This window comes from Alosa pseudoharengus, unplaced genomic scaffold (genome assembly GCF_046254945.1).
Source record: "Alosa pseudoharengus isolate Yale_2024_CS ecotype anadromous, Long Island Sound unplaced genomic scaffold, YU_APseudo_1.1 YU_APseudo_1.1_scf_9, whole genome shotgun sequence".
In the NCBI taxonomy this organism is placed as follows: Eukaryota; Metazoa; Chordata; class Actinopteri; order Clupeiformes; family Clupeidae; genus Alosa; species Alosa pseudoharengus.
The window spans coordinates 17,230,554-17,253,329 of record NW_027468881.1 but is presented as its reverse complement, the minus strand read 5'-3'; the positions used below and the strand labels follow the sequence as shown (position 1 = coordinate 17,253,329).

At 45.3% G+C, this 22,776-nt stretch overlaps 1 protein-coding gene across 2 annotated transcripts in view; it reads left to right on the top strand.

Moving 5' to 3' along the window:
• Positions 1–22,490, top strand: part of gripap1 (GRIP1 associated protein 1) — a 50,850-nt gene extending 28,360 nt beyond the window's left edge. For both annotated transcript variants that reach the window (XM_076276897.1, XM_076276898.1), the window contains 5 exons: positions 1,544–1,677; positions 3,614–3,730; positions 5,687–5,780; positions 16,277–16,446; positions 19,882–22,490. In XM_076276897.1, the coding sequence (XP_076133012.1) occupies positions 1,544–1,677; positions 3,614–3,730; positions 5,687–5,780; positions 16,277–16,446; positions 19,882–19,956 (590 nt within the window). In that variant the 3' untranslated portion in view covers positions 19,957–22,490. The remainder of the gene's footprint in view (positions 1–1,543; positions 1,678–3,613; positions 3,731–5,686; positions 5,781–16,276; positions 16,447–19,881) is intronic.
• The last annotated feature ends 286 nt before the right edge of the window (positions 22,491–22,776 follow it).

Below are 22,776 nucleotides of genomic sequence, written 5' to 3'. Positions count from 1 at the left end.
AAAGCTTACGTGCGAATGGGAGAATTCCCCACATAGGTGTTTTGATCCTCATCTTCTTTGGCTTAGGTTACATGGATCTTACTCTTTGATCCTTTTAGTATGGATCTGGGTTCCCCTGTCCGTGTCATCAAGGTCATGTGAAGGCCACAGTTTATATGTTCTGCATTCATCTTAGCTGGGGATGAGATGCGATCATGTGTGACAGTTCAAAATCTATCTGATGGTTTTGAACCCTCAGTCAGAGTGGCTGTTAATTGGAGCCATTGTTTTTTTCCCCCTTAGTAAGCATTATTGCTGAGGCATCACTCTGTGTGTACAGAGAATAGGTCCAATAAAGATTTTTATCTCTGTCATGTTGAAAATTAAGTCAATTTACATTCTGTTCTGTGGTCAGTGATTTGGAAAATTAGCTGAAAGCTGGGGGAGAAAAAAGCTTCTTCAGTCATCAGACAATTATTTTCAGTGCTTATTGGAGGTTAGGAGCACTCACTGGACACCCTTTATTGTCTTTCTTCATGAGAATGACACTCAGCACAGAAGGAAAGTTTAACCCTTTGTGTTTCGAAGACTCAAGAATTTACAGTCGAACTTTTCAGCGATGTTAATGAACTTCCAAGGATGGTTCAGTTGATTACACTTTGGCCTATATTGACTCCATATTAGTTCAAGGAGCCAAAAGGCCCTCATGGTTTGTGGGGAAACAATCCAAATTTAACACATGATTTCCTAGCACTTGTGAAAAACTTTGGTGGTGAGTGGTGTCTTGGAAAAACAGTAACTCCTTGGGGGACCCCACCAGCACATCACTATGAGATGTGGGGAGGCTAAATATTTAATGGGGCCCCCTTCTCCAAATGTGCCACTGAGCAGTGCATACTCGCATTTGCTCTCCGTTGATTGTTGGTGATGCCAGGGCAATCCTCTTTTGGGCCATCCATAATTTAAGTGCTTCGTGAATTTTTAATGGTTGCTCTACAGAAAGTTTAGAATCAGACATTTTAAAGTAGGCAAGCTTTATCTTTGTCATCTGTCCGGTAAGATCTTAAAACGGCAGCGTGTAGAACAGCAGACGTGTATATACACACACACACACACACACACACACACACACCTCGCTGCCTCAGCCGCCCGGAACATTGTGCTCAACGGTGGTGTGCTGTAGTTTCACGGGGAAGCGACAGCTCCGGTGTATAAGTTTCGGTGCAGAGACTGATCTAAAGAAGTCTGGCTTCATCCTCCCTCGTCAGCTCAGCTGCACAGTTTGTGTGCGCCCTTCAGCCTTATGTAAAATGACCCGAGGACATTTGAGTGATATTGTAATTATCTTTGGAAAGTGCAAAATACGGAATGTTTTGTAAATTCAATAACTGAATAAGTCGGTTTGATTAAATGTACGTGTATAATGTGACTTATCATGCATTAACCATGTGAGTCCAAGCTTTTGGTTTGGTACTTTTGCTAAACCTTTTGAATATCACTTTTCAAAGTGGTAAACATCATCCTCCTCACACTTTCCTTATGATGTGTGTTTTCTGTTCCTCAGGCCTGGAGGAGCTGGTTCTGTCTGAGATCAGTTCTCCGAGCCGTACGCAGCAGACCGGGGACAGCAGCAGTGTCTCCTCTTTCAGCTACCGGGAGATGATGAAGGAGGGAGGGGCCACCCAGAGCGCTAATAAGGTACCCCTTAACACACACACACACACACACACACACACACACACACACCAACCACACTGCATACGCACTAGAGCCTGGATACATACATTACAATCTGTCAACACCCCACACATCAAACATAACACGATTTATCAGTCAAAAAAATGATTCATATGCCTCTAAAGTTCCCTCACTCATCACACTGGCAGAAGCATCATAACCATCAGCCCAGGAGTTGCCATCAACAACCAAGCTGTGCATGCTGCATACCGTGGCCATGACAACTGAGACTCCAGGCCGATGACGTTTGCCCCAAACAGCCCTTCACTGGTGCGAGTTAGACATCAGACGCTGCTGCCATCGACAGGCAGTTGCAGACTCCAGACTATTGACATCCGAGTCTTCCCTTGTTGAGCTGGGAGAGCTCACATGTGACTCCATGAGCCCTGGAATGACTATAAATAGCCCCCGGGTAGCGTAGTTTCTATAAATACTGGCCGTTTGAATAAACACCCTGTATCAGTGTTTGGGCTGTCACGTGTTCAGAGGGAGAATTGTCTTATTTTTAGCAAAAGGAAAGGCAAAGATTTGTCCACGAGCAAAAGAGACTTGTCTCTGTGTTGTTATATTGCCATTAATAATTAACCAGTTTCATTAAAGCCTTTGCAGTTATTTTTCTCGTTTTTTATTTCTTTTTACTTTCCATTAAAGATTTGGGTTTATTAGAGAACATGAAAAGGGGGGAAATTGGGATTTGAGAGAGATGAAATGGCCATTAGCAACCACTATAAAATGTGGTTTAATTATACACGTTGCATCCAAACTCAGATGTGCCTTTTAGATTGGTGTGCTTTCATGAGCTGCCTTGGCGCATTGCAACCAAGAGATAAAATACAGTAAATGCAGTCTGTACACTCCACTCATCTGGCTTCCCAGACAGGTTCAGTCAAAGCCAATCAGAACTTTTCTGTCTCTGTCTGCCTTAGCTATACATGCCACAGACTGGCACGCTGAAAAGAGAGACATATTTATTTATTTCTCACATTAGTGACTGAATTTCCTTTTTTTTTAATACATTTTTTTTATCCGTGGGTTTGATAATATTGTTTGTGGCCTGTTTAAGAAAGGAAGCCCTTTCTTGCACACGCGGCTTTTCAGATTTTGTTTATTTTGATGCCAGAGCGCCTCTCTGTCTCTGTTCTTTATGAGTGCTGATTCCACCGTTTTCAGCTTTCTCTCTCTCTCTCTCTCTCTCTCTCTCTCTCTCTTTCTCGGAACTCACTCTAGCGCTTTGCAAAGCCGTCTTGGTTTCTCACCATGTAGTGTTCTTGAGTGGCCAGAGGAGATAGGAGAGCTCTTTGGCCTCCCGCAGATTGTTGTGCATAGAGAGCACTTATTATTGGGCCTCTGTCACGTCTGCAGAGTCTGATAAGGTCAGTGGGACTCCCTACAGTTATCGGAAGTGTTGTTTAAGACAACACACACACACATTTTCTCTCTCTCACACACACACACCACACATTCCCACTCACACACAAATAAAGCAGACGGCTTATGTCAGCAGAAGAGTCTTCTCATTCCTCTTGATTCTCTCATGCCCCGGTGTTTACTCCGCGTGTTTACTCTGCCCTCCTTACTGTCTTCCTCTCGATCGCTCTCTGTTTGTCCTTCTTTTGTCCTCTCTCCTCTTTGCCACATTTGATTCTTTCTTTCATCACATTTCTCTCTCTTCCTCACTCTCTCTTGTGCTCTACTCTCTTGCCATCTCTCTGTCTTTCTTGATCATTCCCCCTCTTTTCTCATTCTCCTTCTACCCCACCCTCTCTTTCTCTCTCCCTCCCTCCCTCCCTCCCTCCACATCTCTCTCTCCCTCCCCTCATGTTTCTGTCTCTGTCTCACCATGTCTCATTATCTCTCTCCCTTCCCCACTCTCTCTATCTCTCTCTCTCTCTCTCAGTCTAACACCGGTAGTCCTCAGTCTCAGCGGCCGGCCGACCTGTCTGATGATGAAGTCGGTGAGCTGTTCCAGAGGCTGGCTGAGGTCCAGCAGGAGAAATGGCTGCTGGAGGAGAAGGTGACACACACACACACACACAGCACAGCTGTCCAAATAACAACCCTGTGTCCCAGAGACACATGTTAGCTCTCAGGAAAGACAAAATATTAATTTCATGACTAGCAAAACAGAGTCTTATGACTAGCAAAACAGAGTCTTATAGTTTATTAAAATATCACTCTGTTTTGTTTTCAACAAGGTACTTTATCATGTTGTAGTGTTTAGACTCTTAAACACTGTAATCTATTGTAAGTGCTAACGGTCCTCTGTTGCTTCTATGTGCTGTACAGAATGATTTAGACATCATTGGAATCTCCACAGACAGATAGATTTCAGCATTTATAGATTACAATATCAAGTCACAAAACAACAGAGGCGTTGTGTAGTATGGTCTGTAAAGCCTGCCTATAGGCTATGGCAATGTTTTTGGGATATTTGACTTATTTAGTCACAATATTTTAGTGACTGTAACTGATGCTTTGAGATGGATGCTAGATATTTTTGTACGACTGCTCCCAGAAATAGACCTTTCAAACTAACTGCAGTTTGAAGCATCTGGTCAAAGCCACTGAAGAAAAAATGGTAGTAATGCCCATGACCGGAATAATGACGTGAGGATCCGTAGCTCTACTTTGTACTGTTCTATAAAGTTAACTTTCATGTTTAACTTTTACTATATTTCAAAGGCCATGGAAAAGGAGAGATTTCCCTATAAATGCCCTCGATCAGATCTCGTGACATTCAGCAGATATGCTGTACGTCAGAACCGCTGACATTTATGTCTACATAAATACTTTTTTTATCAGGCCCACAGATGTTCCCTCATGTTTACATCCACATGTGCTCGGTTACCAGATGATTTTATCCTGGGATGGCTTGTTCAGCCATATACGGTCCAAGCATATGGACAGAGACGGAGACTATTTGTTCAACAAATGCCAGAGCCAACCACTGAGCAGAGCAGCACAGGAGCCCAGCCTGCACATAAGCAGCGCTGCCACTCAGATGCACATCTTTCTCCTGAGAGACGCTAACTTTTTAAAGCCAGCTAACCCAGAAGCTAAATGTTGACCAGGCACAAACAGGAAATGGGGTTGTGCTGCTCACTGCCTGTGGGAGAACATCACAGGTTTTAAGATTACATCTCCCGCTGTGCCACAAATGCACACACACACACACACACACACACACACACACACACACACACACACACACACACACACACACACACACACACACATACACACTCATACACACTCACACCTGGGTTTAGATCAGTTAAGAGTTGAGAGAGTGCCTCGGAAACTTTCCCTGCTGTACAGAAGGAAGGCCTTCAGTAATGTGCTTTTAAAACTGTGTACAGTAATAGCAAAACATTTATTTCATTCATTCACTTATTTACAACAATTTGATTCTATTTTTGTGTAGAAAAAAATTGTGCATTGTGCATTTTTGTCACAATAAGACCAGAAGTTTTCCATCCCCTTCATGGACCTTATTTCTTTGTCTCGCAGGGAACAGACGTCACTATGGTTTTCTATATATATACTGTATATATGATACAGTGCTGGAAAAGGAGAGCAGGTTGAAAGTCAGTGTTTGTCAGTGAGTATGAGCAGTGCAGAGAGATAGGAAGACTGTGTGAGGCTGGCTATGCTGCTGCTGTTGCTGTTTTTGGAGCCACCTCCACTGTCACCAGTCAACAGTAACAGCCCCAGCCACCGGGCCTGTTTACCTCCTGCCCATCCATTAGCCCCATGCACTGCTCACTGTTTGATTAATGGACATGTCTGACAACAGCATTGTGTGTGGGAACCTGAGGGGGTGTGAGGAGATGGTGTGTGTGTGTGTGTGTGTGTGTGTGTGTGTGTGTGTGTGTGTGTGTGTGTGTGTGTGTGTGGGTGAATGTATGCGTTTGCGTGGGTGACGGTGTACGTATATGTGATACGTGTTTTGTTTCTGCCACCTGTCAAGGTGAAACACTTGGAGGTAAGCTGCTCGTCCATGGCAGATGACATCTGTAAGAAGAGCGCTATCATCGAGACCTACGTCATGGACAGCAGGAGAGGTAAGAGCAGCACCCCCCCCCCCACACACACACACACACACACACACACATCTATATACACATACACACACACACACACACACACACACACACACACACACTCCTCCCTGTCCTCTCTCCAGGGCTTATTTGTCTTCTTTTTTTTACGCCAACCCCCACCATCCGACCAGATGACACTGCTTCGTCGACAGATTTCGCAAACGCTCAGATTCACCTCGGTCCTTTTGTTCAGCGCTCGCTGGCAGCTTAGAGCTGAGAGAGACGGTGCGATCTGAGCCCATCTCCATGACTGTGTCAGGCAGCAGCCTGCAAAGCTGCCAAACTACTTGTGCGCAGCACAGAACGAGATGGCCTTGTACAGATAGCGAAATTATTACCGAGAGTAATTCAGAATGACATGCATATTAATCACAATTAGAGGTACTTTTAATGTAGACCCTGTTCTATTGTACCTATTGCCACTTGTCTTTAGTAGAAGAGACACAAGCTCTGATGTCTGATCATCAGAATATCAAATATTTTCTTTTTTTCCCCAAAGTTGGACATCTCTGCACTCTTGTGTTTTATTGCCCAGATGTTGATGTGTGAAATGTGATAAAATAGGCGGTGGTACAAATTATAAACATCACAGCGACACTGAATGATGAGATTATTTGCTTTACGATGTTTTTCCCCTCGTAGTCCTCTCCATAATATCCTCATGTTGATGTCTTTATAGGAGATCTATTTTGACAAATGGCCCTTGTCGACAGCTTGGCGCATAAATAGATAATTTCACTCATCCACGTTGTTGTGGAGCTCACTGTGTTCTATTATTACATTTGAACTTGTCTAAGGCGTAATACGCTTTAAATGTTTCTGCCATCGCTATTTATAATGGCTCTATTTTTATGTGTAAAGTGGGGTGCATTTGGATACATTTGAAACTCGTCTTGGCGTTTCTAATAAAAACAAAAACTAAAATATGAGAATAAGTCTGTAATCTCAGCCTGGGGCCCTGCTCAGCTAGTCTTTATTATGAGACTGGGTGCCGTGTCTTGGCTTTCTGCTCTTTTTCCTCAGCGTGATGGCATCCCATCAGGTGCAGCAGAGCCTGTCACACACACACACACACACACACACACACACACACACAGCTATGGCCGCCCAGCTGCCCACCCACACGGAGGAAAGAGCACATCTCGTAACGTCAGCGACTGGACTGATTAGACTGAACAGTGGGATGGGCTCCCATCATTACGGAGAACCCATCTGAAGATGAAGCGCGCCACTGAGAAATAGTGTAGAAGTATGATCATAAAAATCATGGAAGTCATTACTTGAGGAAGGTGCCTCATAGTACAGTGTTGAGGTTTCACTGTTACTGTTCATTTTGAATGTCCTTCCGAGACCTCATCGTTTTTCACCAAGAAAAACTGCTGCAGTAGAGATTACATCTGCCTTTTTTAGGAAGCATATTTCTCAGATCAAGGAGCTAAGAATGAGATTAGATTGCCTTGATGTTTCTGAAACCGTATAAAGGAAGGTCTCTTTTTCTTTGCAGTGACTGCATTAGCTTGTATTGCTGAAAGGATCCATTGCTTTTGTGTTGCTGTTAAACCGCCATGATTGCACACTCAGATTGACCCTTCTGAAGTACTGCCTATCTACCTCCAAACTCATCCATATCAAAAAAGTAACTTATGTGTGTTGACTGGAGTCTGACGTTACTGCAGATAATTAAAATGCTTTATTGAAGCTTATAGATGTTGTATTGTGACCGCCACATGCACCAGGTCTGGTTGCTCATAGCCTTAACCGCTGGCTTGTCAGTAGTACTCTCGAGTGTCTCAGCTGTGCATAGTAGGACCAACAGCCCTCTGCTAACCGTTGTAACTTTCTAGTAAAATTAGATTTTCCCGAGCGTCGGAAACTTGTTCAGAGTGCCCCAGTTTCCAGCCGTGGATCTAGTCCAAGCTGCTGGAGACTTGACTGCAGACAGATGCGTGACATGCCTGCTTGCCTGTCTGCCTGCTAGTTTGAATGTGTTTATGCGCACGGAAGGAACCAGTCAGGCTCAATAATATCATAGCCGATTCCGTAGACTTGCGTGACGTGAACTGTAGACTCCGGGCGAGGTGAGTTCAGCACTTAGAGCCTTAAAAGACAAAAAGCGTGGGTGTGGGAGTTGGGAGTTTCTACCCCCCTCCCTTCCCCCCAGTCTTTCTTTTTTGGGAGAACTGAATAAGTCATTCTCTGTCTGAGGTACAGTAAGGTTCAGTTCTGCCTCGAGGTTCTCTACCCCACTTCCTCACAGACCCAGACTGACCGTGCGCTCCCTCCCCTTGCAGAGTCATTCAGTGTCTCCCGTAATGGCCAGTGAATACATCTCCATATAATGTGCAGAGGAGGAGGTGGGGTTGGGAGGGAGTGGCAAGGATGAGCGTTGAAATCACAGTCAGCACTTTTCCCAAAGGCTAATGGGGAAACGGGTGGAGAGAATCACAATGCACTTTGGAGCAAAAGACACACGGGTTGAAATTTACAGCGCTCGCATGCACTACATTTCAGTAGTGTTAAATTCTCATTACGTGTTGTGACATTTATACCGGTGACGTGGCAACACTCAGCTGAGATCTAGAAAACCATTTGGATAAATATTTAACTTTGCACTAATGCACTCTGCTCCATGTGGCAACTGAAAAGATACTTTTTCTATTGGGTTATATTTTAAGACTAGGGCACGGTTTGATATCCCAGAAGTTGCTGCATCTTTCATAGTGTTAAAAACTAGTTCATTGCCATTTTAAAATCTGAATCTGAAAGCTTTTTTGGTGAAAGGGTTGTGAGAGCCATACAAAGTCAGAATAGTCACAGTTGTTTTAGACAAACACTGAAATGTGTAGTGTATATTCATCCTGTTTTCCAAGGCATTCTTCCAGCATTAGCCTCACTGTAGGTTACCACTGAAGGGTGATGAACTCGACTACTGTGTACTCGGTGCTGTGTTTTTTTTCCATTTCATTTACTGTAAGATGGTTGCCGTTGCTTGTGTGAGCACTACCAGAACATTCATCATATTCATTACTCCTTTGATTGAGCTATTATGACTTCCGTCACTAAGGTACAGTCTGACATTAACAAAGTAGTCAAGTCTTTTTTTTTTGGGGGGGGGGGGGATATAACTCGAGGGTGAGTGATGTTACACCTAATAAGCTAGTCACTGCTCATCCTCCCAGGCTATCAATCTTCTTACTGTACATGCTGCTTGATGCACGCATGCTCGTCCATAAGCACACAGATGCAGTCACTTAAAACACACACACACACACACACACACACACACACACACACACACACACACACACAGAAAGATGGAGAAAAAGAGGGAGAGCAACAGATGCCCCCTTTTTTTTCAGTCAGACTTTATTCCTTGTCCTGCAGCAAATGTGGCAGAACACTGTGAGATTACGGTCATCATTCCACAGCAGCCATTCCCCATCCATGAATCTAGGTTACACCTCCGTCTCCCCAGAAGATACGGCAGGGGCGCGAGGGAGAGAGGGAGGGGAAGGACTGATGAGAAGAAAATAGAAGTGGAGAGTTGGGAAATCAGGAAGGATGCATGGCTCACTCCCCCCCCCCCCCCACCATCACTTTGTGTCCCACTGTATGTGTTCCTATCCCTCTGTTTTTTAATTTCATGACTGACTGATTTAACATTTAATGCCAGGCCAGATTCCATTAGGCCGCTGCCTTCTAATTGTAAATATTGTTGCAGTAAAAGTTGAAGGTCTCTTCTCCTGTGCTTCCCTTGCTGACTGCATCGCTTGTTCAGACCGCCCCCCCCCCCCCCCCCCCCCCCCCACACACACACACACACACACACTCCCTTCTCTCTGTGTCTTCTGGGAGCTGGGCTGAGCCTGCCGTGAAGCCCTTGCTGTAATGTTATTAGGGTAGCAGCAGTCCACGCGATCAGGCAGGATAGGACCCCAGCAGTGTTGGGGAAAAGCAGTTATTCACAGTATTTTCCCATGCCTCAGATGCAAGCACTGCCGCAACGACAAATCAACCACAGCTGAGACTGCTTTGGGTTGAGGCGGAGGTGATTGTATTGGCACCAGAATAGCAGCTGAGAATATACGTAATGTGAAATTTGATTTCCTCAAAATCTCTGCATATCTAAATCACAGATTGTTTTTGAAGCATCTCTGCTGATCACATTCAGCTGATGATGAGAGAACACAAAATCATGTAGTGTTTAGTATGGTTTTTGTGGAACAAACACAGCAGCAGTAGAATGTATATTGGTCCATTGGCATCCATGAAGTTTGACCTACTCCGTAAGACTGAACAGTGATAATAGCTGTTTCCTATCAATGCTTTACTGTACTGCATTTAACCTTCCTGGCGTTCACTTCAACTGGTGGAGAGGCAGAAATTCCACCCCCTGCCATTTTTTGTGTGCTTGCCAGAACAAATACTGAAATAAAAACGTTGAAAAATGGCGACACTGATTGTGACAGATTGCAGTTTTGTAACACTATGTCTGGTACGTCAGGTTTGTTCCAGTGAACAGGTCAAACTCATTCATAAGGATTTCTATACACGTTCCCATTTGGTCTCTGAGAATGGCACTAAGACATGGAGGAGCACCAAAGTGCTTTTGTGAAGGGTAGCCTTTTGGAACAGAACAACAGAGGACTTATCTGGATAGGACAGTAATTTCTAGATTTCTGCACACAAGCCCACCTATATGTGTATTCCAATTTGTGTGTGTGTGTGAGGTACAAGTCTGCACGTGTGTGTGTATGTGCATGTGAGTATGTGAAGAGAGGAGGATGGGAGCTGACATTAGCTGGATGTACTGTAAATGATTCAGGAAGCAGGCATGCCTGACTGAGCCCAACACTCATCCTCAATAATACAGCGTTTCTTCCTCTTCTCCTCCTCCTCTCCTGCTTTGGGGAGGTAAGTGCCAGACACTTGGATTAGAGTCCAGACCAGACGAGCCGCTCACCTGTCCACAGCCTGCACACAGAGAGACGTGCTCGCTGTCATGCGTCTCGCCTTGTCTGGCCTGCTCTTGTTTTGTCTCACTCCAGCCGTGTGGCCTCATGGCCCCTCTCTCTCTCTCCCTCCTTTACTCCCTCCACCTCTGCTCTGTTTCTCTGTCTCATTCTTTCTTTAGCTCTTTCATTTCTCTCTTCTCCTTATTCACCGTGTCTGCCCCCGCCCTTTTTTTTATCTGCTTCTTTAATCCCGCACTCGTCAATTCTCATTCTCTGATTCGATTTGTTTACCGGATTTCCTTTTTTCTTTTGTTTTCCTATTTTCCTCTCTTCTTTTCCTATCTTCTTTTGCCTCTCCTTCTCCCCTCTCTCTTTGGTCACCTGTGTCTCTGTTGCATACTGGTCTGAATCCCCAGTATCAGGGGAAGAGGACGTGATTCCACATTGCAGTGCCGCACATCCTGCAGAAGGAGGAGTAATCCCTGCAGTAGACATGCCACTTCTCTCCACCCCAGTGCAGCTCCGCTTCTCCCTTCCGACGCACATACCCCATGTCATCCCAGCTCTCGTCTCTTAACATCACACGGTCCCACTTACCTTACCACACACCAGCAAAATGGCTTGAATCCTACCCCCTGCTGTGTGCGCGCACACACACACACACACACACACACACACACACACACACACACACACACACACACACACACACACACACACACACACAAACTTACAAATATTCATCACAGTATGCCACTTCTTTCAAAACATGTCTTTACACCCTCCTGTCTGACTGCCTACCCATCTCGCTCACACCATCAAGCTTTTTCTAGAAAACTCTGCACGCTCACACACACACAAACACAGTCGCCCAGGCACGCACAGGTTCACATTAACACATTAACATTTGAAAGAGCCGAGAAAAGTCACAGTCCCCCAAAGGTAATGCATCCTCATGACAGAATCCCTGGACAGTGGAATGCAACACGACTGGAGGCTGGTTAGAAGCTATCTCAGCGGAACAGATGGCTTAAATGTGTAGATGACTAAGTGAGTCTGCTCCAGGAGACACATTCACATATAGAGGATTCAGTCCACACTAAACAGACCCAAGTGCACTGCAGCACCCCACCTTCACCTCTCTGAATGCTGTTTGCTGAGAAGGTGAGAGCACTGTAGTTGTGCTGGTGTGGAGACTGAAACAGAGCTTGAGCTTGCTGTGGTTGCCATCAGAGGAAACATTAGTGTGGTTCAGTTGATTGAGGATTGCCGCACGACCTGGTTGAAGGATGTGAATGGGTGTTTTCTGTTTGACTTTGCTTTGATGTGAGCCCTTTATTGCCTGTTTTGTCTGTTGCAAAAACAACACAGCATGAATATCCGAGGACAGAAGAGGATGTCTGCAGGATATCTGAGCCAGATAGTACTACATAGCAATGCTTAAAGCGGTGTTATTCATAACTTTTTTTTTTTTTTTTAAAGTTGTCAGTTATATAGAAATTAGAGCAAAAGTATTCGTGTGCAAAACAGGGCATCGATGGGTCATTTTTGGTTGAAACTGAGACTGCTTTTTTTTGTGGGATGGCATGTCATAAAATGAATGTATGTATGAGAGACAAAGAATGCTGGAGAGAACGTGTGGCCATATGCAGTGCTATGGGTTGTGATCACTGCTTGTCGGAGACCGATGGAATGATGTTTGTGTGGGTGTGTGCATGTGCAGTCATAGCAGGAGATGACTATTCATGGGCAGAACACTGAGAGAAGTGTGTGTGTGTGTGTGTGTGTGTGTGTGTATGTATAGACTAGAGAGCATGACTGTGCATAGGAGTGTGTGTGTGTTGGGGTGCGGGCGATGTGCACAGGCGCATGACGACCACAGTATGTATGTACGTATGTATGTATGTACATATATATGTATGAGAGAGAGAGGCATGTGGGAGTTGAAGGGAACCATCAGCTACGTGGCGCAGTCATGCTTCGACGGCCGGGGGGGGGTTATTTGTAGACGACGCATCCCTTTCCCACTAAGTGCTCTTCCCTGCTGCTGCTACAGGAGTCACTCAGGGTAAGGTTCTCAGGCAATACACACGCACTAACACACAGACACGTACACACTCTCACACACACAACCTCACACACGCCCTTGCACAGAGGGTGTGCCGCAGACACCCCCCCCCCCCCGGTCCCTGATGGAGCATGAAGCATCTCTACCCTCTTGCCCTTGGTTGGGAAGCCATCTCGCCAGACTTTTCTGACACGTTCATCCATTTTGTAGAAGTGCTGCACAGCCAGAAAGTGACAAGCGTTCAAGTTTATTTTCAGACAAAGACCCCTTGACCAAAAATGTGGCCCAACCTGTATTTATGCAGCTCTCCACACCAGCTCTCCACTCTTTGTGTTTGCTCACCTGATGGTAGTATGATTGACCGTGATCATTGGGGTTGCTGCGCAAAGTGATAGAAAAGGCATCCATCAAGACATTTATAGCAAACGGGGTAAACCTGCATCAGTTTGACACACACATGCTCGCAAAATGTTGCTGGTGTGGAGCATGACCCATTTGTTTGGTTTGCGATGGGAGGTGACGTAAAGCAACAGGCTGGGGAGGTTGCGGTGTGTCAAGCTGTTTTTGTCGCAGAAGAAACGGACTGCAGTACTTCTCGGTGGTGCCTCCCGTTAACCTCCCTCTTGTTATCTGTCCTATGGGAAGCTGAGGACCCCATTGTGGTAAAAGTCTACTGCAACCTGGTTATGTCCGCGTGCGTGCGTGCGTGCGTGTGTGTGTGTGAGGTCTAGGCTAAGTTCTGATCTGCACCACACTCAGTGGCACTCCCCATTCCCCCTCATCACTCCTCTCCTCAGCGGCGGCGATGGGCACAAACACAGACAGGAAGCAGACTTGGCGGCCTTCCAATCGCCATCAAGTCATCCACATAGTGTTTTCCACCCATTAGAGGATCGAGGATGGACAAGTGCGGGGGGGGGGGTCCTCGCTGTATATCTCTTCCTCAGAGAGCACAGATTTATCCAAGGGGCCCAGAGTTATCCCGGCCCTGCCTATCTAATGTGGATGAATGTGTGCGATCAATGCTGGAGAAATAACGATCAGCTGACAGGTGTGGATTTTCCAGCCTTGATGTTGTTAGTGGCGGCTTTTGATGCTGCTTATGGCATTAGAGGAAAACACCTGAGGTTGGCAGCAGGTTTTCGTCAGCATAGCACTGCAGAGCCTCTCGACCTCCTCTCCCCTTCAAATCGCCTATTATTTTCAACAACATGGGATTGAAGGGCCCTATTATTATTAAATGTTACTATTACTATTAAAGTCACCGAAACAACAATTCTGTAAATCTCCTTATATCAACCTCTCCCATTCGGTAATGCAGGCTGGCCACAGCGAGCCAAACAGGAAATTCGGTCACTCAGACTAACATAGATTGGATTGTTGGATTGTGTTGGATTGTTGCATTGTTACTCAATTATGCCATGGGTCTACGACGTAGACCGATGTATGTAAAAAGTATGTAAAAGCACAGTATGCTATGTCCTGTGAAAGTAATAGCGTAGTGGTTAAGGAGCTGGGCTAGCATGCAGTAGCCTGAAAAGTTGTGGGTTCAATACTCGGCAATATTGTGCCCTTGAGCGAGGCACTTAACCCCGAGTTGCTCCAGGGACAGTGTTGTAGTACTCCAGCCCGGTCTTGGTCTCGAGACCATTTTTTGCTTACTCGGTCTTGTCTCGGAATTGAAAGCAAAAATATTTGGTCTTGACTCGGTCTCGTATTTACTCGCTCTATCTCGCTCTAATTTTAGCACGAGACCTTTTTCCCCCCATTTAATTGTGTATATTTCATTGTATATTCTAAAATATCCACCATTACAAATATTCTTATTTTGATAAAAAAAAGTTATAATATTGACTGGCATTAAAATATATCCCATGGTGCTATGCTGCGCAGTGCAGAGCTTTTGAAAGATACAATCTTTGTCAAACGGCACGGCAGTTATTCTGGAGATTCCTCTTCCCCGTTCCCTTTCAGGAGAGCTAGAATAGGCCGCTTGGCTCCCAGTGGTGTTTAATGGCAGTCTTTCATGGGTGACAGAAATGCTGAGTATCGCCTCAAACTTTCTGAGCCAACTGGTCAAAGGTTGCCCGGTCCTCCAGGGCAACAGTTAAAGTCTCCATTTACAGCGACATGTCACTCGATACTTAATTTGTGTAGCTGCTGGCCTTTTCTTGTTGGTGAAGTCTAATCTCTCCTTTAAGCTGTACAACAAATCTGACCCGTTGATCTCTGTTTTGTCTGACATGGTTAACCACATTAGCATTGTTGAGAAAACGCAATATGATGCAATTTCAGGGCAACAAGAAAAAAACATGGTTGTCTGCTTTGGTCTTTGGCCTCAATGTGATGAGAATAACTTTCGTTATTGTTTCATGCCTAAAATATCAAGTTAGCATGGATGATGCCATGTCTGGGCTGGATTGTGATTGAGAGATCTCTTAGATTGGTTCCATGGTGTGTGCTTTTGGCACCGCTAACAGGTCTCGGTTACTCTCCAGTGAGGAACAGCTTGGCAGTTCACCGGGAACCTGACAGAGGAAGGCAGGGCACCCAAGCTTCACAGGGACACCCCTTGTGTGTGGATGTCACTCGTCGACAATATCGCTTACCTCACAAAAGGAAGCCATGTTCTCAATTAATCACCAGTTAAGCCATCTGTTTCGTTCTTTAACAGAGGCGCTTGTCCAATTACAGCAGCACAATAATGCCGTCTGCTACCTGTGACGCTCCAGATATTTGTTTCTGTTGGCAGCTCCTCTGTAACATAAACTGGCTCGTGTACCTTTAATTTGACTTTGTAGTCTTGTTTCTTCCAAAGTGTGTGTGTGTGTGTGTGTGTGTGTGTGTGTGTGTGTGTGTGTGTGTGTGTGTACACAACATGTCTGATGTGGTACTGCTCTTAATTTACCCGCTGCTGTGTGCTCTGCATTTGGCTCCAGATGCATCCACTAAGCCGCCTGCTGCTACAGGACGAGGACATTTTTATCTGCCTCTTGCAGAACAACAGGAGCAGTTTCTTGTCAGAAAGTCGGAGATGAGCGCGAGCTCCAACGCTGTCACAGTTTGTTGAAAGTGGCCCGTCAGGCCTGAAAAGCCACGGATTTGGCGGATCGTTTCCCATGTAGGCGCAGCCAGTTTATTCTCCAGCTCGAAACTCTTAAATGTCCCCCTGATTCGGTGCCATATTACATATTCATGGCCTTATGTCAAGAAGTCGCTGTTCTGCAGTGCATAAAACATCTGAATCCTACTGAAGCCCTTCCAGTTACTATGTTTTTAGGTTTCCCTCAGCAAAAAAAAAATGCAGCAATCCAGCTGGACTGACTGCTGTCTGCAGTTTTGTGAATGACCAGGGGGATGCCAGAAGGCTGGCTGACTGTCTATGAACCTCATTGACTGGCAGTTTCCTCTCTCTGTGCCCCTGTCTTTTACAGATGTCTCAGGTGCAGCTATGGTGGCCCACGGGGGTCCAGCGGAGCGAGGGGGTCTCGGGTCGGTGCTGCGCGACCTGGTGAAGCCGGGCGACGAGAACCTGCGGGAGATGAACAAGAAGCTGCAGCATATGCTGGAGGAGCAGCTGACCAAGAACATGCACCTACAAAAGGTGAGTCACGGCATGGGGCTCCCATTCAGATGTTAAAGAAGGAGTGTGGGTGGGGGTGGGGGGGGGGGGGTGGGGGGGGTTATCCCATCCAAGTGCTTTTGGGTCTGTTTTCAGGGGTGACGATAAACACTCAGAGGTTAACAAAAAGCCTTCTGGCACTCGGCAAGTCATGTCTCGGGCAGATAGGATGAGCTCCCAGAAGCTTGACCTAGAGCCCAAAGAAAGAGAAGGAGAAAGAGAAGGGGAAAGAGAAGGGGAAAGAGAAGGAGGAAGAGAAGGAGGAAGAGAAGGGGAAATTCAGGAGAAAAACAAAAAAGAATGAAGCAACAAGAACAGTAGAGGGTGAATGTGGAGAAAGAGGGAAATTCTTGTGTGTACTCAGCTAGCCTGTGTGTGTGTGTGTGTGTGTGTGTGTGTGTGTGTGTGTGTGTGTGTGTGTGTGTGTGTGTGTGTGTGTGTGTGTGTGTGTGTGTGTGTGTGTGTGTGTGTGTGTGTGTGTGTGTGTGTGTGTGTGTGTGTGTGTGTGTGTGTGTGTGTGTGTGTGTGTGTGTGTGTGTGTGTGTGTGTGTGTGTGTGTGTGTGTGTGTGTGTGTGTGTGTGTGTGTGTGTGTGTGTGTGTGAGAGAGAGAGAGAGAAAGAGAGAGAGTTTGATTGAGATAGGATCTACAGTGAGTATGTGAGGGAGCCGGCAAGTGTGTGTGTGTGTGTGAGACTCAGTGAGTGAGTGTGTGTGTAGGAGGCAGTGCTGTTGTGCGGGGCCTCGCGACTGCTCCCAGCTGTGGCATTCATCTGGAGCCAAGCGGTGGGCGTCTCTAATGCAGAATGTGTTTACGGGAGCAGGAATAGAACGCATTCCCCAGGCGCCACGCAGGGTGACGCCGTTTGAAGCGATTACGGCCAGTGCTCTCGCTCCCTAGCGACAATTAACCTCTCCAGTCCAACCAGCAACCCCCCACCCACCACCACCACCATCGCCATAGAGACGAATCGCGCACGCTCACGCCAACGCACAAACGCCGTCGTCCTTCTGATGTTGTGGAGAGGTGTTAGAAAGAAGTGAAAAAAAGACCTGCTTCCCCTGTTTAACACCCGGGGTGATGTGTGTTTGTAGAAATACATGACGGTTCTTTGTACGTCGGTTCACCTCGGTTAAGTGTGTGTGTGTAAGAGAGAGTGTGTTTGTGTTTATTGTTGCTGAGTTGGGAGACGGTCTGGATCCTTGGCAGAGAGGGTGCGTAGGAGTTGCATGTGTCCAAAGGGAGTTGTAGGTTACACTACACCCGGGTTTCAACCTTGGCAAAGCAGGAGATGGCGGAAAAGTGAGGAAAGGCATCGACCAGTTCTCTCCTCACACAAGAGAAACTTTCCCTGCTTTCTTTTTTTTTTTTGAGGTCAAGTGCCGCAGTGGGTGTCCACTTCAGTCAGTGTTCGCCACTCTAGTGGGGGCAGAGCAAAGCACGTCTCAGAGAAGCCGATCTAAAACAAGCCTCTTCTGATGAGGTTGATTCCAGTAATTCTCTCATCATTACCACCCACGATCACGAGTAATCTACCGTTATCTACCGAGCAAGAGGCACCCCACACACACACACATACACACACACACACACACACACACACACACACACACACAAACACTTGTTGCCAAGGTGGCGTGCATCGTGTGTCGTTGATTAGCGGAATGTTTTTTCTTTAGATACATGTACGCCACTGATCAGTGTCAGCGTTTAAATGAGGGGGATAGAGAGAGAGAGAGAGAGAGAGAGAGAGAGGGAGAGAGCGAGCAGCAGATAGAGGCTTGGTACATGGCAGCCCATGTTTGTGGAACTGCAGGCTGTTGCGTAAGCCCTGCCTGCACCACTAGTGGAGAATCATGTCCATGTCGGCTCCCGTTCGTCGGCTCCTCAGTCGAACATGAAAGACACTGTGTGTGAGAGGCCTGATGAAAGAGTTCTTTAATACACTGCTTGAGTGTAGAGAGATGTTGCGCTTCATCCAAATCTCTCGCCTCTCCTCTCCTCTCCTCTCCTCTTCTCGAATGGCAGCGTAGCAGCTTGTTACTGTAAGCCTTTCCCTCCCCTAAACCAACTCCTTCTCCTTCTCTACCGGCTCTTCTCTTGCTCTTTGACTTCTTTAGAGAGCGGTGCATTACAACTTGTCGTCCACCTGAGTGTTGTCCACCTCAAAAGCCACCGTTATGGCCTCAGCATGGCAATGACCTACGAACTTTCGAGTCTTTAGGGTCATCTTCACGCTCTTCCTTTCACACTTTTCCTCTGTCCATTCTTACTCTCTGTCTGTCTCTCTCACTCTGTCCCTCACTCCGTCCGTCCGTCTGTAACCTGTTCTCCTCGTTTTCTCTCTTCAATGGGGGAGAGCGGTGGCGACGAGCTCATGAATATTTACTGTCTGTAGGGGCAGCCAGCTCAGAGACAAACAGCCCTGTTAATATTTGATGGCTGTTGCTTTAGAGTGCGCACACAGTAGATGGAACATTGCCTTTCCCTGTGTGTGTGTGTGTGTGTGTGTGTGTGTGTGTGTGTGTGTGTGTGTGTGTGTGTGTGTGTGTGTGTGTGTGTGTGTGTGTGTGTGTGTGTGTGTGTGTGTGTGTGTGTGTGTGTGTGTGAGAGATTGAGAGAGAGATTGGCAAGGAGCGTGTGTTTTTGTGTGGATAAAATGGTATTGTGTTTTTACCTTCTGTTTGGGAGTGTCTCTGAATGAGAGTCTGTTTGTTTGTGTGTGTGTGAGTTTGTGTGTGTATGTGTGTGAGAGTGAGTGCGAGAGAGATTGCTGTTGAACTCAAGCCACTGTGCTTAATATCCTTTCAGCACCCATGTAGGAGGATGTGTGATCCTTTTACCCCAGCCCTTCTAGGCTGTCAATAAAACACCATATCAATTTCTCTTTAATAGCCATGGTAAAAAATGAAATACAAAGCACTCAAAAACAAAGGCGCTGTCAGTATCATACTCTTGTTTGGTACCATCATCAAATATTGGTTCTGTACTTTGTGTGTTGTGTTGTGTATTTATATAATAACTTTGTAAAACATTGTAAAACTTTAGTCACCTATTAATTAACACGTATACTGTACAGTACTCTCAGTTCAATAAGACTGTCAAAAAGCTGTCATGAGGTCAGTGCTATAACATGTTTATGACATGCTCATGTCAGTGATGTCATATCATGTAATTGTAATATGTAATTGTCATGACAACACATTTTGTATACTATAACAGCTTCGTATAGCACTATTAAGCGGTAACAAGGATTACTAACTCATTGATTAGTATTAATGACCGCTTGTAACCACCATCATGACAAGATTATGACATGGTTATGTTCTTCTGAAGCAGGGCTCAGGTAAAATGTTTTGAAGTGTAAAAATGTGCTGAAGTGTAAAACTTTCCCCTTTGTGTGTGGTGTCTCCCAAAGGACTTGGAGGTCCTGTCTCAGGAGATTGTCCGCCTAAGCTCAGATCCCAGCAAGGAGCCTGACACAACAGGCTGAGGCTGGCCCTGCCTCTCGTCCTCAGAAGAAGAAAAACACGCACCTCTTCCACTCATCTTCTCATCACTCTGTTTCGATGGCTACCAGGAGGATTCTGCCCGTCCTTGTGTGTGACTGAAGACTGATCCTTCCGGTGGGGGGAGAGAAACTACAAAAGTTTTGAGTCGGGTGACTGACGGAGTGTTTGCTCTTTTATAACTTATTTACTACTGAATGTATTTGCTGTAACCCCTGTTCATTTTGTTGTTGTTATTATTTTGGACATTTTATCTCTGTAACCTGTTAAAAAAAAAAAAAAAAAACCACCACAGTGAAAACGCTAGCTCTTTAAGAGATCTGCAGATCTGGGTGCAGCAAGTTCTACAGGCGCTAGCTGGCACAGGAGAATGGAACTTAATGGGGTGGTTTGGGGCGGGGGGGGATGGGGGACTCGACTCGATACACCACTGACTGAGATTCACAGGACAGATTAGCTGACACGCTGAGCTGCAGCAGAATGAGCTTTACGTTCCGCTTGCCTGTAAACCGAGAGGCTCTTGCTTGCCGCATTGGCCTTTCTATGCTTTCATACACATTTCAAACACAAAAGCTCTTCTATCTTTTTCACAACATCTTGATTTGTTACTTGTGTTGTTTTTTGTTTTGTTTTGTTGTTGTTTAACGTGACTGATTGCTGTACATGAATTGACTATGATCAAGGCAACTGTAAATTATTTGCTTATTTGCTTTAGACTGGTTTGTCTAAAGCAATATTATGGAAGATTCTAAAAAAGAAAAACCAAAATGATGGCGCTTTGACACACTTTGTGATCTCTGATCCTGAATCGAGTTCAGAGAGTCATTTAAGTTCATCTGGAGCTCATTAAGGTGAACGGTTTAGGAACGAAAAAAAAGACGTCCTATTTGCGGTGATGGAGCTTTTATAGCTCGCTGTTCATCGCCTGTATTTCTGTGGCAAGGCAAGGCAACGTGAAACCCCCACCTCCCCCCTTTCTCTCATTATGTCATCATCTCTGATCGCTAACCCCGTCGCTTCTGTTCTCTCCTCCAGCCTACTTGAATGACGCAGCCGACCTGAACGCAATGTTCCCGGTCCTTAGGGCTAGCGTGTCGCGACAGCCACTTCCCCACAAACTGGTGCGGATCTTGTCCATAACCGGAAATTACGGGTCAGGTAATTAACTGCTAGAGGCTGTCGCTCCGCAACCCGCCCCAACTCAAACAAAACTGCATATAACGCGCATGTTCGAGAACATTCCACTGTTGCGCATACATATACTTTTGTGTGTGTGTGTTTCATTCGTTTTGTACACATTTTATCGTGCATCACATGTAAAAGAAGAGGATATTTAGTCTAGCTTGTGTCTCAGATGTGACTCATTGACAGCTGGCCTGTGATGTTGCGAAGACAAGGCCGAGCTCCAAACGCTTCCAATGGAGGCTGACAGAGGATAGTGAACCTTGGAGTGTGTGACGCTTTGCTTCAGATGTTATGTATGTATATGTGTGTATGTATGTATGTATGTATGTGCGTGTTTGAGTGTGTGACCTGTATACTTGGGCTGTCTAATCACTTGATTGTCCATGTTCCCTCATATATATTATTATTATATTATATTATTGTTATTCTTTTTTGCATATGTGTACATTTACATTAACTTGAATGCAGTGACCACACCATCTGTGCAAAGCCCATTTCTTTGTTTTAAGAGGTATGCCTTCAGACGTTCCAAGGAAATGAAATGAAAAGTTTTTAGTTAGTTGCAGCCACTTTTCCCCAGATGGAGAGGTCCTCGTTCATCCCAACCAGTAACATGTTGGGCTGCTATTATTCAGGCCTTCAATGAAGTCACATTTGGAATGTATTTATTTTTGTCTTTGCTTTACTTTAAATCAACTGGAAGCTGGCTATCGATCTCCATATTTAACTTCATTTTTCTCGGCTGTAGATCTTTTTAAGTGATAATACTAACTTTCTAGATACTGTTTTATCCATGATTTAGTTTCATCCTACATGTGAAAAATATCTCAATCGTTTGCATGTTTGTTGACCAAGACCTTTGGGAAAAATTACTTTTATCATTCATTTAGATAGGCCCTACAAAGACCTAACACATATGATTTCAAATGCAGTTGAACTAACCTTCACTTGTGATTAATGCAACAAGCATCCTGGCCTGTAATGTTAAGCATCTTATCAGCCTTCATGTACTGTAAGTATTCAAGTATTGCTTTCCACAGAGAGTAAATAATTAAAGAAATCTATCAAAGACTTAAGTGCTATTGTTGCCTTCCAATGTTTTTTTTTCTATTGCAGTTTTATCATTTGAACTGCCAAAGCAGTTCTATAATAGTGTCCTAACAGGGCCCCTGTTAGTTATGTCTGTGATGAAACTCAGCACTCTACTGCAACTTCCCTCTAACCCCTCCCCCCTCCCCCTCTTTACATATTTACATCTGTGCATTTGTCAGGCTGGCTACTCAGCAAAATGATGACTTGCAATGTCAATAAAAAAAATGGCTGAACATAATAATTTCCTGTTGTGGTTATTGGGGCCGTGTACGCTTCACATGCCATTTGTCACTTTAGGTTACAGATGTTGGCGAAAGCACATGACGCATGATTAATGTTCCAGTTTGACATGAGTTAACAATACTGTGAAATTATGTTGTTGAGCAAAACAACCCTATATCAGACAGTAAAATAAACATTCATATTTACATTGACAGCCAGTGCATGTATCAGAACATTTCATTCTTTCTGTCCAAAGAATAGAAGGGATTGGTGTGTATTGGGTGAGTGGGTAGTCTGAAGCCTTC